This window comes from Glycine soja, chromosome 1, assembly GCF_004193775.1.
Source record: "Glycine soja cultivar W05 chromosome 1, ASM419377v2, whole genome shotgun sequence".
NCBI classification, from domain to species: domain Eukaryota; kingdom Viridiplantae; phylum Streptophyta; class Magnoliopsida; order Fabales; family Fabaceae; genus Glycine; species Glycine soja.
The window spans coordinates 11,063,121-11,080,007 of record NC_041002.1 but is presented as its reverse complement, the minus strand read 5'-3'; the positions used below and the strand labels follow the sequence as shown (position 1 = coordinate 11,080,007).

The following is a 16,887-nucleotide window of genomic DNA, read 5'->3' as shown; positions in this document are numbered from 1 at the left end:
CATACTTATATTTAAGTTCATATATATATATATATAAACTTTTTGTTTAGGAGCATCATATCCAAAATAACGTGACAAAAAATGTTAAATATCTTCTCTTTTGCATGAGTATTTTTTAAAAGCTTTGTTTCATTTTATCGAGGGTCATATGGCACTATAAAAACCGAAACAATTGTTCAACACAATCACTACAAAGAAGAGAGAAATCCAAGGCTACTGAGTCTAGTTTATTGCAGTTACTACACCACCTTACCCTCTCATACAGTCTCAAAAATGAATAGCCAGTATCTCATCACCCTTTCTTTTGTGTTATTAACTTTGGTTTTACCCCTATCATCAGCAACGAACTCATTTGAGTCGTATGACACAAAAAAGTTTCCAGCTTTGTATGTTTTTGGTGATTCCCTGATTGATTGTGGGAACAACAATCATCTTCCAAGCGGTGGAGCAGATTATCTTCCTTATGGTATAGATTTTATGGGTGGCAACAAACCTACCGGTCGTGCCACTAATGGAAAAACCGTGGCTGATTTCCTTGGTAAGATTAACTATTACTACTTTGCAATTTGTGTTCTTACTTTTTACCAATCAATTAACTATATTTGGTTCCATAAATTGATGTTCATCATTAATTTCCATACAACTTTTTAAAATTTTCCATAAACTAAGCTATTAAGTTTCTTTCAATGCAGCTATGCATCTAGGACTACCCTTTGTCCGTCCCTACTTGGATCTTACAAATCATCAAAGGAACAAAATCAGCACTGGCATTAATTATGCATCTGGTGGGTCTGGCATTCTTCCAGACACCAACAACGTAAGTAAATGTCACACTCACACCTATGTTTTGAACTACTTCATCAATTCAGCTACTTTTTTTTGGTTATTTTATTTGTCTTTGACATTATGCATGTATGTACTCTTTTTTTGTAGGTCACGTCTTTGACACTTGACAAGCAAATTAAGTTCTTCCATAGTACTGTTAAGCATAATTTGCATAAGGTGTTCAAAGAGAAAGAAGAAATTGAGATGCATTTATCTGAATCCTTGTTTTTTGTCTCTACGGGGGTGAACGATTACTTCCATAATGGAACCTTCCGCGGCAACAAAAACCTTGCTTTGTTCCTGCTAAATGAATTCACCCTACGCATCCAGGTATGTGACATAAAATTGAGTTTTAATTTTGATTTAAAAACCCTTTTTACGCATCCAGGTATATGTGACATAAAATCCAGTTTTAATTTTCATTTAATTAATAGCCCTTTTTTCACTCAATTTAAGACCATTGTAAGAGCAATTGCGCTTGCATTCTGCCAAGAGGTGGGTATTAAAATTATATTTTTAGTCATATGGCCTATACGGATATTCAAAGTGTGAACATAGCAAAGGTTTTGCATCAGTCCGCAATCATAAATGTAACTGTAAATTATATTCTTTGGGGAAAATGACAAATGGTAGGAAATTTATCTCACTGAAGATAGACGAAATTCACGTGTTGCTATTTAAAAGACAAATTTTCTTCTTTCTCTTGACCTTCAGTGTTTTTTATTTTAATACTCTTCCTTAAGTGGTAATGCAAAACTTCTTTCGCTATTTGCAATTCGTTAGTTTTCATAATTCATACATTTCTTTTTTTATCATAGTTCTTTTTACTGTTTCCTTAACTACACTATACCCATATATAATTATGAGTGGAGTTTGTTCATATTTATCCTCAATTTCTTACAGTATTATCATCTACTCCATAGTTTAAAACCATGTACTACAAACTGTGAAAAACAAAGCAGGAAAAATGGTTTTCATAAACAATAATTCTCGCACAAAGACATCTATCTTAGGTGCATTACATGCCTTTTTATGCACATAAATACATGATGAGATAAAATTAACCTTTATTTGTTTTGGTGTTGAAAAAATAATACTTATAATTTTCAATAAGTAATACGTTTAATAGTTAAAGATTAATTCAAAAAACCAAATTTTTACATAAATGATAAAAGCCTAAGTATCTGGGCGGCGAGCCAATGGCAGCAACTTAGTATACGGTCGAATTATAATTTATTGTATGATGAACTCGATCACATCACTTTGCCAGCAGGACTTATGGAATTGCATGTTTCTTCACATTCTTGTCGCCTAGTTTGGATTTTGGAATATCTAGAGATGCCAATTTTCAGAAATAGGTGACTTCTTAACACTAATAAAATTGCAAAAATAAAAATGCCCAACCTTCTTTTCCAGAGAAATGACAAATAGAACAGAACTAAATATAAAAAAGAAAAAACGTAGACTCTAAAATGTGTTGGATTTAGAGTGGTAAAAAAGAAAGAGCTAGATAAGAAAACAACATGATAGATGTGATGCCATAAGTAAGAACATGAGATGGCAGGAAAAGTACATGTATGTCTATAATTAGTAATTACCAATTCATTAAGCAACCCACATCACAAGTGAAAACCCTCAATATATTATTATCTTTAATATTCAAAACTCTCTTTATAGTTAAATGAACCTCAGAAGTGACATATTTAATTATATGTTATCATACTAGTTAAAACAAGAATGGGACCTTAACTGTATGTCTGGCTTTATCATGAATTCTCTCTTTCAAAGATTCACACTAGCTAGCATTCATGTTTACATTTGTCAACCAAGAAGATTCATCAGTAATAACATCACTAACGGGAATTTTTATTCATTTATTTCATTTGTTTTCTGACAGAGAATATATAATCTAGGAGCAAGAAAGTTTTTGGTGAACAACATTCCCCCAGCAGGTTGCTTTCCCTCAAAAGCTATCCGCGCTAGACCAAGAGGAAAATGTGATGAGAAAATAAACAAAGCTATCAGCTTTTACAATAGAAGGTTGCCTGAAGTGCTCCATGAGTTGCAGTCAAAGCTTCCTGGCTTCAGCTTTGTACATGCAGATCTCTTTGGGTTCCTTAAGGGGGTGAGGGAAACTGGAAAGAGTTATGGTAAGAAGTAAAAGCATATGTTAGCACTTAGCACACTTGAATAAGAACCTATTTAGAAACCTAAAAGAGCTTGTGAGAGTTTCTAAGAATTTCTTTGCCGGAAAAAGTTCTATATTTCTAGTAAAGAAAGTCTCAGAAGCTCTTTCTTTCCGACATGTATCCAAACAAAATCCCAACTAATTAACTACTTTCTTTTGCAGGGATAGTGGAAACATGGAAGCCTTGCTGCCCTAACACCATTTATGGTGATCTTAAATGCCATCCCAACACTGTTCCTTGTCCAAACAGAGATACTCATCTTTTCTGGGATGAACACCCCACACAAATTGTAAACCAAATATATGCATGGCTTTGCTTCAATGAGGGGACCATTTGCAAGTCCTGGGGCCTCAAACTAATCTACCATGCCTAGTTCTATATATCTTGTGTGATTGCTTTATTGTAATAAATAGCGATCAAAATCCAAGCTAGAGTAATTGCTGATTGAAAATGTAAGGAGTTACTATACATGAAAAGCCATCATCAAATTAATAAAAAGCTTTCATTTCAAATCATAAGAGTAAGCGTAGATTTTCACTAAAAAAAACAAAACAAAACAAGAGTAAACGTTGATGAGCGAAACGTATTCCGATTCATGTTAAACCTCTATTATTAAGTTAAGGAAACTTGAGGTACTTGGTGTTCCAATCTTTATATGCTCAATTCTTCCCTAGTCTCTAATTATACATACTCTTTCATCAAGAGTGATGACTAATGTGATTTGAACTTATCCTATTTCTATTTTGGCTCATTATAGAAATAAAAATATAACTTTTGATATCTAAACTTTACAAAATGAGATGTAAAAAATATTCCTTCATCTTTTATTAGATAATTTAATAATACACAATTGATGGTATATATAGACTCACATATATATTAGATAAATATCTAATAATCTCTTAGTTGGACCACATATGTCATTATACAATTATGTGAAGAATAACCTTATTAACTCAAAAATTGATATTTTCACTGAACAACATCTCTTACAAACTCGTCCATTAATTATATGACATAGTGTCAAAGCAATCTGCATCATATTTATCGTAACTAAACTCATCAATACTCACGTGTATCAATATAGAAAATGATGTAAATATATCTACTTAATTTAATTCTTTCCAATGATCCGTCCTTGGGTTAAATAAATATCTACCCAACATTCCAACAATATATATGTTCTTACCAATTTCCGAGGTGTTCTCCAGACCCATATCCAACAGCAATCTGTCTACTACTCAGTATGCTGAGCTACTCTAGGTTGTAGGTTGTAGGAGTGGTATCTGTAAAATCACTCTGACGTCCAAGTCAATGAGTGAATACTAAAAAATCTAGTAGAGTTACTGCAATATACTCCTTTATTTATAATAGTAGAATTTTCTTGTTAGTGAAATAGGAGGTTATAACCTAGTTGTGGGTTAGTGAAATAGGGAGTTGAATCATTATTATCCAATAATAACTCAGATAACCGAGTTACAGGTTGGTCAATACACAAGCCCCCAAGCCACAAGTACAACTTGTGCAAAATAGCTTAATGAAAAGCCGATTCGGGTTCTTTAATTATGATCGAGATATTACAGCAAGTGTTGTAAAGCAAGAGCTGTAAGTTGAAGTGCTACGTTGACCCAGAATAGTTTGAGATGTAGGAAATATGAGGGTTTAACTTGGTGAATTATCATGAGGCCTACGTTGACCCATAATAGTACAGTTGAACTTTGAAATTTTTTGATTTGGGAAAGTTTTGGGGAAATATCTCAAGGCTTGTGTAGGTCAAGAAAAGGATACTTTAAGAATATCATTTGAGTCTTATGAAGGCCAAAGTGTTGTGGTTAGAAGAGAAATTTGTAGGTCGAGTTTGATTTGATAAACACAAGGCCTAAGGAGGCCGAGTTGCGTACCTGCATTGGTTTGCCATGTTTAGAATCACTTTGGAATGTTTTGAACTCAAGCCCTATGGAGGCCAAGTTTCGGACCTATGTCGATTAGCAATGTTTAAATGTTTTTGGAAAATTCTAAACTTGAGGCTTGAGTAGACCGAGTAGATATTATGATGTTTCTTGAACTCGAGGCTTGTGTAGACAGAGTTTGCCACTTTTTTTTTTACGAGCCAAACTTGTGATGTTAGAGCACGTGTCTCTCAAAAGAGGACTTCTCTATTGTGTTGGCTAATTTTGCCTTTACAGTTTTAGGCTTTAGAGAGTGTATTCATTATCAGAGGTCGATCAACTTGGTGTTCTTCGTTTGTAATAAGGGTGGGAAACTTGTGCTCCTTTGATAGTAAGTTCATATTTTGTTGAATGATAAGGTTGCAACCTTTTTGAATATTGTAAGGTCACAACCTTTGTAAATTGTAAGGTCGCAGCCCGTATGAATCTTGAAGTCGGCCATCAAGATGTAAAGAGTCCGACTTTATTTCCACCCTTCCTTATTGTCGAATATTTAATCCATCCAGTTAGACATATAACATGCATTAATTATGAGGTCGGAGCCTTCAAAAGAATCGTGAGGTCAAAGCCAATGTAATAAGCAGCATGAGGCCAAAGCCGATGTAAGTAACAATCCAACCTTATTTCTTCTCCTACCTTATAACTCCTTTTCCTTCCTCCAAATCAAACATGATTTGTAATTAAGTGAGGCCGAAGCCGGTGAGGGGTGAGGCCGAAGCCAATGTAGGAATAAATATCCAATCGTATTTCTCCTCCTTCCTTATAACTTATTCTCCTTCATCAAAATTCAGTATAAGAGAAGTGAGGCAGAAGCCAATGTATATGGAGGCTGGAGCCAAAGTATGTAACAGCAAGAATTATAAATTAACTAAAAGGATGTTGATCTGATAAATAAAAAAATGTAAAAGAATTTTATCAATGATTGAGTTCAATGTACATGTGAGACAATTTTATACTGAGATATGAAAATAAAATGAGTGAAATGAAATTACTATAGTTTGTCACTCGACCGTTTTTCATGCTAGAATTGTGAAATAAATTTAGTGGCCCGCTCAGGAATTTTTTGAAAAGGTATCCATTTGTGTGGGGCTAACAATTTAAATTCTCGCCCTTGCAGTATATAATGACGATGACATGACACTATACAAAAAAGATTTTTTATGTCAGTTAAATTTTGCGTCGACTATTAATCGTTGTAAAAAATGTCGTAAAAAAAGATATTATTCTTAGACGATTGTCAGAACCGTCTTAGAATGATACCTTTCTAAGAAAGTTTTTAGTTAAAAATTATCTTAAAAGAGTATACTTTCTATTAAAAAATCGTCTTAAAATGTATTTTCTTATAAAAATAAAAAATATATAGAGGATTTTAAGATGATTTTTTAAGAAAATCGTCTTAAAATGTGAACATTCTAATATAATTTTTCAAAGAACAGTCTTATAATGTATTTTTTTTTAAAAAAAATAAATTAATAATATTTTGAATAGTGAGAATTGACTTGCATACTCGGCCAAAAAAAAAAAAAGAGCAAATAATTGAGAGACAAAATAAAGGCATGCGTTCAATATATACCTTGCTTGGCTAATGCAGCATTTTAATTCTTCGAGCCTCTTGGACCTCCCTCATTAATTGCTCCAGGTCCTAACCGTAGAGCCAAATGTTATTCAAATGATTATTACTAACAATGCATAGAAAGGGGAAACAGTAGCTCAAGGGTATCATAATAACAATTGCCAAAAAGAGTAAGATGTTTAGTCCAGGGCTCCAGGCTTTCAAGGAGAATGGAAAACTAGAAGGGAGGGAAAACATAAGTATATATATAATATCACTACTATCACAAATTAACATATATATTAAGAGTATTATTAGACTATAAGATTATTAGTTTTATAATAAATATTTTAAAATAGTTAATCTTTATTCGATAATATAATTAAAAAAATGTTGATGATTTTCATACGATGCCACAACACGGTGCAGAGATATGCTATATCTAGCAAGTTAAAGATTAATCTCAATCTAAATTCACAAAGATTTTCTTTTTTAACTTTACTTCTTTTTAGAAATTGATAAACTTCAATTAATTAATTTTTTAAAACGATCTGTTTTAACTCTATTCTTAAAAACTATTTTAAATTCTAAAATTTAGTTTATTTAGGATAATATTTGGCAAAGATGAAACAACTATAGTACTTCAAGTTGACAGAAAATTGCATGTTAGTTAATTTAGTAATATTTATTAATTTGATAGAAAACCAGCCGTATTGGGTGGGAAACAAAAATCAATATCCAGTTTCAGATAGGTATGTGTATAAGTACAACACCTTCTGCTTTCCTTTCTATTCTGGGTTTTGTTTCAATGTAAGTCTATAAGAAAATTTGTGTTAAAAGCCTCTACATGTCAGTTATTTAAATATGATCGGTAAGAAATTAAATACTTTTCACAACCTTTTAAAGTATTGAATCATGTGTGCAAATATAATGGAATTAATGTCAAGAAAAGCAGAATTAATATATACCAAATTCAATTTATTGCTATTAATTATGACCTTAGTTAAAATTGATTACACTATAAACAGAGCAAGAAGATGACAACTAGATCTTGATATCACACTTGCTCCACCACACTAAGATAACCAAAGACACAGGTCATATAATATATATATATATATATATATATATATATATATATATATATATATATATATATATATATATATATATATAGTGTTGTTAGTGTTATTTATTTATGTATTAATTTGTGACAGTAGTGATATTATATATGAATGTTACCAGTAGCTATAATAATTTTAAACTAGAAGGGATGAAAGAATAATTTTAAAAAAATAAAATAAAATCTTAAGTATAATTTAAAAATAATAAAAATAATCTTAAGAATATGATATTTAAGTCGGGTGCATTTATCATTATGGCATCATGAATTACTAAATTCTCCATCATGATAAAACATTACAAATGACAAGTAAATATCACAAACCTGTTTTCCGGAAGCTTGAGACATTCTTGAAGTGCCTCTCTCTGAACTGCTGCTCTGGCATCCTTAATTTCAGCACGAGCAAAAGCTCTTTCCTCATCAACAAGTTTCTTAGCATCTTCAGAAGTCTATAAATTAATCTAAACTCTCAGCATTGGTAAAGGAGAATATTTTATGCAGCATATAAAGAAGATATAAATTATAAATTAATCTCTTGGGAGATGTAAATTCTAACATAATGAAAACGTTAACTAGTTTTTAGCTGGAAAATAAAATAATTATTTAAAATTTAAATTAAATTTTTTTAAAATTTATTTTATATTATCTTTTAGGAAATTATATTTGTAGATTAGGCAGTTATCTTTAAATTTATTAGTAAACTATCATAACTATTATCTTTGTAGATTTTATTTGTTAAGTTATTTATTATTTATATTATCTTTTGTGTTTATCTTATTAGATTTAACTGATTTATCCTTTCAATTTATCATTTTAAATTTGCAGCATTTGATTTTATTTCCTTTTTTAACTTAAAAATATCAAAATATACATAAATATAAAGATATAATTCAGTTTTCTTAGTTGATCATAGATTTATATTTTGAATTTATGTTTCTAATTTATCTTTTAGAATTTTAGTATTTAGTTTTTCTTACTTTTATTTTTCAATTTTGATAAATAAATTTTGAAAAAAAAAATTAGACAAATATATTTTAGTTTTTACATTATCTTCAATTTTTAGCATTAAATTTTACTTTTCCTTTTTGATAAAATTATCGAAAATAAATAATTATACATTTCAGTTTTTAATATAGATTTATTTTCCTATTTTTATCTTTTAATTTTCAGCAAAAGTTTTCTTTTCTCATTATAAATATTCAAATTCTCGGAAAATATATCTATAACCCCTCCTATTGATTTTTGAAAAAAAATAAATTGCCTATTTTTAATAGTTTAATTTACCTCTTGTCTTTTAAATTTTATTTTTCTAAAAAATATTTCTACTTGTTTTAATTAAAAAAATAATAATTTAAAATCAGAAAATTTTTAGGCTAAATACTTTATTCTTTATATAAATTTTCTATTTAGTTATTATCTAGTAATGTCCAAAAATACCACTTAGCCCTTCTTTAGAAATAAATAATAAATATTTCTTTCTTTAGTATTGTACATAATTATAGAGCATCAAGTAAATCTTCCTAACGAGATCATTAATATTCTCCATAACACTCAATTTACGAGATCCAACACAAAAGAACTGCACACCCACCTTACGTGATTCCAACAAATATACACATTAGTAAGAATATCCAAAATCAAAGACAGTCGCATCAAGATGCAACTTTTTCCCTTTTCATTAGGGGGAAGTGCACTTAAATGATTCAATTCTCAACTACACCATAGTCTAACCTCATGGGAGCAAATCAAAGACAAGTCCTTCAAACAATTCTTTCCATAATAAAAAATCAAAGCTATAAAGGAAAGGATAACTAGCTTTTGACAAATGACATCTGAGTCTCTCTTCAATGCATGACAGAGGTATAAAGCTTTACTTAGGAGTTGTCTTTTCCATAGTCACTCTGATTACACCCAAATCTCCATGGTTATAAAAGGAACAACTGATTAATATAGAAGAATGATAAACACTTTAGTAGGAGGATACTATGTCAATGGAACCACGACCAAAGTAAAGAAAATTATAGAAGATATAACAACTAGTGCACGAGGCAGTAATTGCAACCACACCTCTCCAAAGGACGTTCACAAAGAAGACACTAAAGATGAATCCCTCAAACAACAAACACAAACAAAAGCTATGATGAAGGCTATGATGGAGAACGTAACCAAAAGCATAGTAAAACAACTTCAACCATTGATATCGCCAAAATAACCAATTCTCTCATGTGAAGAGTATGGAGGTAATCACCATACCTTTTACTGTATGGAGGAAGTAGCCAAGGAAGCCAATTTCATGAGAGAACACACTACAAAATTAGAAGAAGCCGTAATCAATCTTAGTACCACATCCTACTCCAACCTCGAGAATACCACGGAGGTAAAAAATCCGTTAAAAGATCAAGTAAAGGAGTTAACGAGGCAAATAAAATAAATCGCCAACAAGATTGACTATAATGTGTTGGATCAAGTGGCCTCGGAATAATTAAGAAGGGGGGTTGAATTAATTATTAATGTGTCTTGACTAATTAAAAATTTAACCTTCTTAATGTTACTAGATTCAATTAGGCTTTTACTACTAAGTTAAGAAAGTAAAAAACAATAACTTAATCAAAAGTAAAGCGGCAATTAAAAGTACACAGTGGAAATTAAAGAGTGTAGGGAAGAGGAAGGCAGACACAAGATTTATACTGGTTCGGCCACAATCCGTGCCTACATCTAGTCCCCAAGCAACCAACTGGTTCTTGAGATTTCTTTCAACCTTGTAAAATCCTTTACAAGCCAAAGATCCACAAGGGATGTACCCTTCCTTGTTCTCTTTGAAAAAACCAAGTGGATGTACCCTCCACTTGAACTGATCCATAAGAGATGTACCATCTCTTGTTCTCAGTATAACAACCCCCAAATAGTTGTACCCTCTACTTGTACCACAAAGGATGTATCCTTCAATGTGTTGGGACAAAGAATTCTCAGGCGGTTAGTCCTTTGAACCTTTGTAAGGGGAAACAAAAGATATCTCAGGCGATTAGTCCTTTGAAATCTTTTGTTTAAGGGGAAGGGAAAAATCAAAAGAATTCTCAGGTGGTTAGTCCTTCTATTGTTTTGGCAAAGGGAGAAGGGAATGAAAAAGATGAATAACACAAGTTTTTGAACAATGAACTTTTCTTGGAAGAGAAAGTTTTGAACAAAAACTCTTTGAAAGAAGTTGAGAAATGAATCAAAGATTTGTGTAAAAACTAGTTATGAAACTTGTTGAAAGATGAAGAGAAATGAGTTAGAAAGTTCTGTAGAAAAGCGTAGAAAGATATGTTTAGAAATTCATGCCATGGTCACATATTTATAATCTCTTGATGACTCAAGTTAAAGTTTGTGACTCTTGGCAATTTCTTTAAAACTAGTCACCTTTTAAAAATTGTGACTCTTTTGAAAACTAGTCACTTAAAAAGTTGTGACTTTTGAAAAAATCTTCAGAAACAAGTCACTTGAAGAATTGTGGCTTTTGGAAATTTATTTTTTGAAATCAGTCACTAGTAATCGATTACCATCAAGGTGTAATCGATTACACATCAATAGATGTGACTCTTCATGTTTAAATTTGAAAATTAAAACATTTAGAAACATTGGTAATCAATTACAAGTATTGTGTAATCGATTACACAAGTTTAAAATTATTTGAAAATGTTTAAACACAAGTTGTGACTCTTGAAATTTGAAATCTAACGTTTTAAAACACTGGTAATCGATTACATGCTCATGGAAATCGATTACAGCTTTGTAAATCAGTTTTGAAAACAATGCTGGCTACTGGTAATCGATTACTACCTTTTGGTAATTGATTACCAGAGAGTAAAACTCTTTGGTAATGATTTTGTGAAAACTTCTTGTGCTACTCAATGTTTTGAAAAACTTTTTTTAGTACTTATCTTGATTAAGTCTTCTCTTGATTCTTGAATCTTGAGTCTTGAATCTTGATCTTGATTATCCTTGAATCTTGATTCTTGAATCTTTGGAATTTGCTTAACTCTTGATTCTTTGGCATCATCAAAATAACCTTGGAAGGCATTGCTTCCACATAATGCGGTAACAACAAAAAGCAAGTTAGCAACTAAAGAGCTAGTAAGAAAGGACATGGAGGTAGACGACGGAGTGAAAGGAAGACATAAAAAAGAAGGATGTGATAGTTGAAGAAATAACACAAGAGATAATTAAGACAAAGAGCCAACTAATTAGAGATTTCTCTGTGAAAAATATGAATTAGAGTTTAAAGAAGGGGGAGAGTCCTCGACCCACAACAGATAGAGGGGTTTTTTTTTTCAATCACATCATTTAAGCTCCTAGAATATGGCACCATTGGGGATTTCTATTTGATTATATTGAAAGGCCCAATGAATTGGGATTTCCCTATTAGGCCATGAGAAGTTAAACAAGCAATTACATGTGAGAAGTTGTATCCTCGCAAACCAACAAAGTAAGACAAGAAGAAGCAATATAAAAGGCCTATAGATTTGATTAAGGAACTTGATGTCACCATTCCTTTCATTGATGCCATAGACATGATGCCAGAATAGTCAAAGCTCTTAAAAGACCTCATAACTAAGAAAAAGAGTTTGAAAGACTATGGCGTAGTGACTTTTGAAAAGGATTGCCAAAAAAGCTAGGTGATCCCGATAGTTTACTATTCCTATATCAATTGGGAACCTATCAGTAGGAAGAGCATTCCATGATCTTGGATCTAAGATCAACCTAATGCATATCTTTGCTAAAAAAAATTAGAAAGGTAGCGATGAAACCAACACGCATGACAATACAACTAGCGGACCATTCCATTAAATTTCCTCTTGGAATATTGGAGAACATGCCTGTACGAGTTAGGAGGTTCACCATACCAGTGGACTTTGTCATCATGGATATCAAAGAAGATGTCGTTGTCCATTTAATTTTAGGAAGACTATTCATGAATACCATTGATGTCAACATCAGTGTTGCAAAGGGCAAATGCACTTTACGAGTGGATGACAAGGAGATCACATTTGATGTGTGTGAAGCTATGAAGCACCCCAAGGATAGAGGAGCTTCAAGGTGGATATAATTGATGAAGTAATAAAAGAGAAAACTCCACAAATTGTAACACCAACACCATTAGAGCTTGTTTTAACCAACATTGTGGAAGACATCACACTAGAGAATAATAAAGAGTTGAGGGAATGCATGCAGCACCTAGATTCCCCAAAGGAAGTGCTGGAAAATAAAATAGAAGATCCAAGAACCTTGATTAAAGAAAAACCTATCTTGGAATTAAATCCTTTTCCTTTTCACCTTACATATGTCTTTTCAGAGGGTGAGGATGAAAAACCAGCCATCATTAGTAGCACATTGTGCAAAGAGGAAGAAAAAAGACTAGTGGAGGTACCAAAGAAGAACAAGGAAGCCTTTGGATGGAAAATCTTCTACTTCAAAGGAATAAACCCATACATCTGTATGCACAACATCAACCTTGAAGAGGACTTCAAACTAGTAGCACAACCACAAAGGAGACCAACCCGGTGATGAAAGAAAAAGTCCAAAAAGAAGTACTGAAGCCTCTTGAAGCTCACAACTATAAAAATGAGATTTTATGACACACTTTCTAAGATGGTTCCTATAAAACCATCTTAGAATGTTAAGCGGTGGCAATTTTGTAAATAACAAGAAATATATGACGGCAGTTTTATTAAAACTATCTTCAAAATTTAGTGTTCAAAGATGGTTTTCTTAAAACCGTCTTTGAAAGTAGTCTCACTCTGATGCATATATATACACCCCTTTTTATTTTTATTTCTGCCCTAGCCTCACTCTTCCACCATTTCCGTTTCGTATTCTCCTTCCATGACTTACCTTCACTCTCTTTCTTTCCTCACCACTCCATTTTCTTTCTTCTTTCTTAGCGCGTAAACCATGGCTTTATTGGTGGAGAAAACCACGAGTGGTCGCGAGTACCTTTCCTACACCGAGGTCCACTGGTGCTCCTCCAACATCTTCTCCACCTAGGACCACACCGCCACTGCTATTGCCCTTGATAGTGTCACTGTCTTCTCCTGGAAGGGGGAGACCCTCCAGGGTACTAGTGGTGCATCGAGCATGCCTTCGACTAGGGCCTCGATGGAAGACCCGACCTCATCGTCAACAACGATGGTGACACTACCCTCCTCATCCATGAAGGCGTCAAGGCCGAGGAGCTCTTTGAGAAGACCAATGAACTCCTCGACCCCAACTTCACTGACAACACCTTGTTCCAGATCGTGCTTACCATCATCAAAGATGAGTTGAAGACCGATCCCACCAGGTACCGCAAGATGAAGAGCATCTCATTGGGGTTTCTGAGGAAACCACCACTGGAGTTAAGGGGCTCTATCAGATGTAAGAGAATGGGACTCTTCTCTTTCCTGCTATTAATGTCAATTACTCTGTCACCAAGAGCAAGGTAATGCATCTTTTCCCCCCAGATCTAGTGCCTTTTTTGTGTTAAAATGTAGGATTGAGTTTGGCTTCTTATCATGGTTTTTACCTTTTTGCTCCCACATACAGCTTGGTGCATCTGTTTTCTAGAGCTAAGGTAAGAATTCAAAATTAATATGATTCAAGTATTTCCCCTTTTAATTATGTTTAGATAATTTTACTTGTTGAAGGTGTCCCTTCTCTTCGTAGATTGTTGTGTTGTTTCTTTTCAATGTGATACCAGCAAGATTATTGCATTATTGTTGGTGCTTATTGTCGGAGTATTTGAATATTCAAAAGAATTTCACATTGTTTGGAGGGTGGGGGCACAAAATAAGGAAAATGTGAAGTATATAAATATGGTACAAAAGTTTCTCCTGGTTCTGGTGCGAGTGATATGAATACTAAAGCTTTAACATTTATTTTACAGATATTCATAATGTTGATATTTTCATTCAGGAATCTGATCTACTTTTAACCCCATTTGATGAGGTATAAGATGAATCTAATTTTAGTTCATTTATCAATGTTTTTCAATAAACTTTGCCTCAAAAAATAAAATATAAGGATCAACTAATTACATGTTTTTTAAATTCTAATTATTGTTTTTTAGTTTTATTTTCCTTTTTTTTAATCTAAATTAAAAATGTTAACCTCTATTTTTTATAATTAAAAAAACTTTGTGATTCCCTTTCACTGATGTTATCTATGATTCTATGTGTTGATGCTGTCACTTGGCAAAGGAAGAACTTAAGAGTAACTGAATACAGAAAAGGAAAAACTTTGATTCCTTTTCACTGTTTTTCTTGCACATGAGGGTTTTTCTACTTATAATATGCCATCTTAATGATCAGTTTGAGTCTTTGTTGACAGAGTATTGATACAAGGGTTAAACTTGCATATGCTCTTGCAAGACAGTGGTTTGGTGTGTATATCACTCCTGAGGCACCAAATGATGGTAACTTATCAGAGGATATTTTGATTGTTGCTTTAATTTGATTTGTTTCTCTGTAAATTCAGTAGATTGTGTTTCCTTTAGTGTGATTGGTGAATGTGCTTTGCACTTTACAGAGTGGCTCTTGGATGGACTTGTTGGTTTCTTGACAGTTTTTTTATTAAGAAACATTTGGGAAATAATGAGGCACGGTACAAGAGATACAAGGTTTGTTTCCCTTTCTTGGATAGTCTGATCTATGTGAAAGTTAACTTATCATGACTGTCAAAAAATTATGAACTTGTTCTCTTTATTGTTGTCTAAAAAAGTTTCTGGTGCAATGTTGCTATTGGGGAGAGAATGCTCTGGAGTTTGGAGTGTTCATGTATTCTTATAAATATGTTTTTGTGCCTGGTTGTTGTTAATGACCTTTTCCCCCCATTGTTTTTATTTTTCTGCTCTACAGATTTGTTTCAATTTATTAATATTTTACAGCTACTTAATTTCAAATGCATGAGGCATTCTTCTTCTTTTTTTGCTTAGATTTTTTCTTCTAATATTTGGCATAGATGACTATAGCAAAGTTTTTCACTTGAATTTCATTTCATATTTGAACTTGGTTGATTTATTTTAGTCTACGTTGAGCCTGTAGAGCATTATGATATTAGTTTAAAGTGCAGCAGTTAATATGCTAATTACATTTTTCGCATGCTCGTGTAAATCAATCTACAGGCAAATTGTGTTGTTTGCAAAGTTGATAATGGTGGAGCAACAACTTTGAGTTGTTCAACTATTGAATTAGATATACAATTTTTTACCCCTTTCCAGGTGGGAGTTCTTCAGATGTTGGAAAAGAAAATGGGTCCTGAATCTTTTCGTAGAGTAAGAGTTCTTGACATTTGCATGATTTGTCCTCCTGACCATTTTCATATACTAGATGTGTCTTAATTTGTCATTTGGTTCATTTTTGGTGGTCATGTATATTAGTAATTTCTTTTGGATATTTGCTATAAGACTATCTTATTTCATGTTTACCTTTCCTGTTTACTTATTTGATGTGACTTAGGTTGGAGAAATATACTAATATATTTCCTCTGTCCCTAAATATAAGCACTTTTAAGTCTATAGTAGTCTATTCTTGTGCAATAAATTACTTATGATTGTTTATTAGTCGATTAAATATTGCAGGTGCTGGAGAATTTGAAGATATAAAATAAAGGTATCATCTCACCTTGGAAACCATATACAAATTACTAAGATTCCTTGTTGTGAAAATTGTCTTTCCTTGACATGAAACCCTTTCTACCGGTAGCATTGCAATCAAAGATCCCTTTTCTTACAATACTCCATATCCATCATAAAGAAATTGATATATGCTCTACAAATGACTGATTGTAGCCTCTGAAGATATTTATTCTTGTGTTGTTATTACAAAATGTTGAGAGTAATTAATAAGTAAGGTGCAAATCACAAATTTAATTATATGTATGAACAAATTTACTTTCCATTATGTGTATGATGTGTATTGAGTTACTATTCCTATATATATATTCACTTAAGTAATAGTGCGTTGTTTGGTGAATGTATGTCGAGAAAAAAAAATTACTTTCATTTTTCATAAGCACATTAACAGAGTTTTTCATCTAAAAATTGAATTTTTTTTGCGGTTTAGAGTGGTGATATCATAGCAATGAGGCGGGTCATTACACATGAGGGGTGCAGTGACCAAGTTGGATATCCCTAGTAGGGGAAATAAAGTGGTTAAAGAGTTTTAAGAATCTATGGAGTGAAAGGGTGACTTAGAATCTTTAATTATCCATGGCCACTGCATTAATGGTTTTCAT

General features: G+C 32.4%; 1 protein-coding gene and 1 pseudogene across 1 annotated transcript; both read left to right on the top strand.

The window, feature by feature from the left end:
• The first annotated feature begins 109 nt into the window (after positions 1-109).
• Positions 110-3,532, top strand: LOC114412560 (GDSL esterase/lipase At2g03980-like). The gene is made up of 5 exons (XM_028376492.1): positions 110-538; positions 693-817; positions 934-1,155; positions 2,723-2,975; positions 3,176-3,532. Exons 1-5 carry the CDS (start codon positions 274-276, stop codon positions 3,385-3,387), a joined length of 1,077 nt encoding a protein of 358 aa, XP_028232293.1. The 5' UTR covers positions 110-273; the 3' UTR covers positions 3,388-3,532.
• A 10,037-nt stretch (positions 3,533-13,569) lies between these two features.
• On the top strand, positions 13,570-15,991 carry LOC114406636 (annotated as a pseudogene).
• Positions 15,992-16,887: the final 896 nt, after the last annotated feature.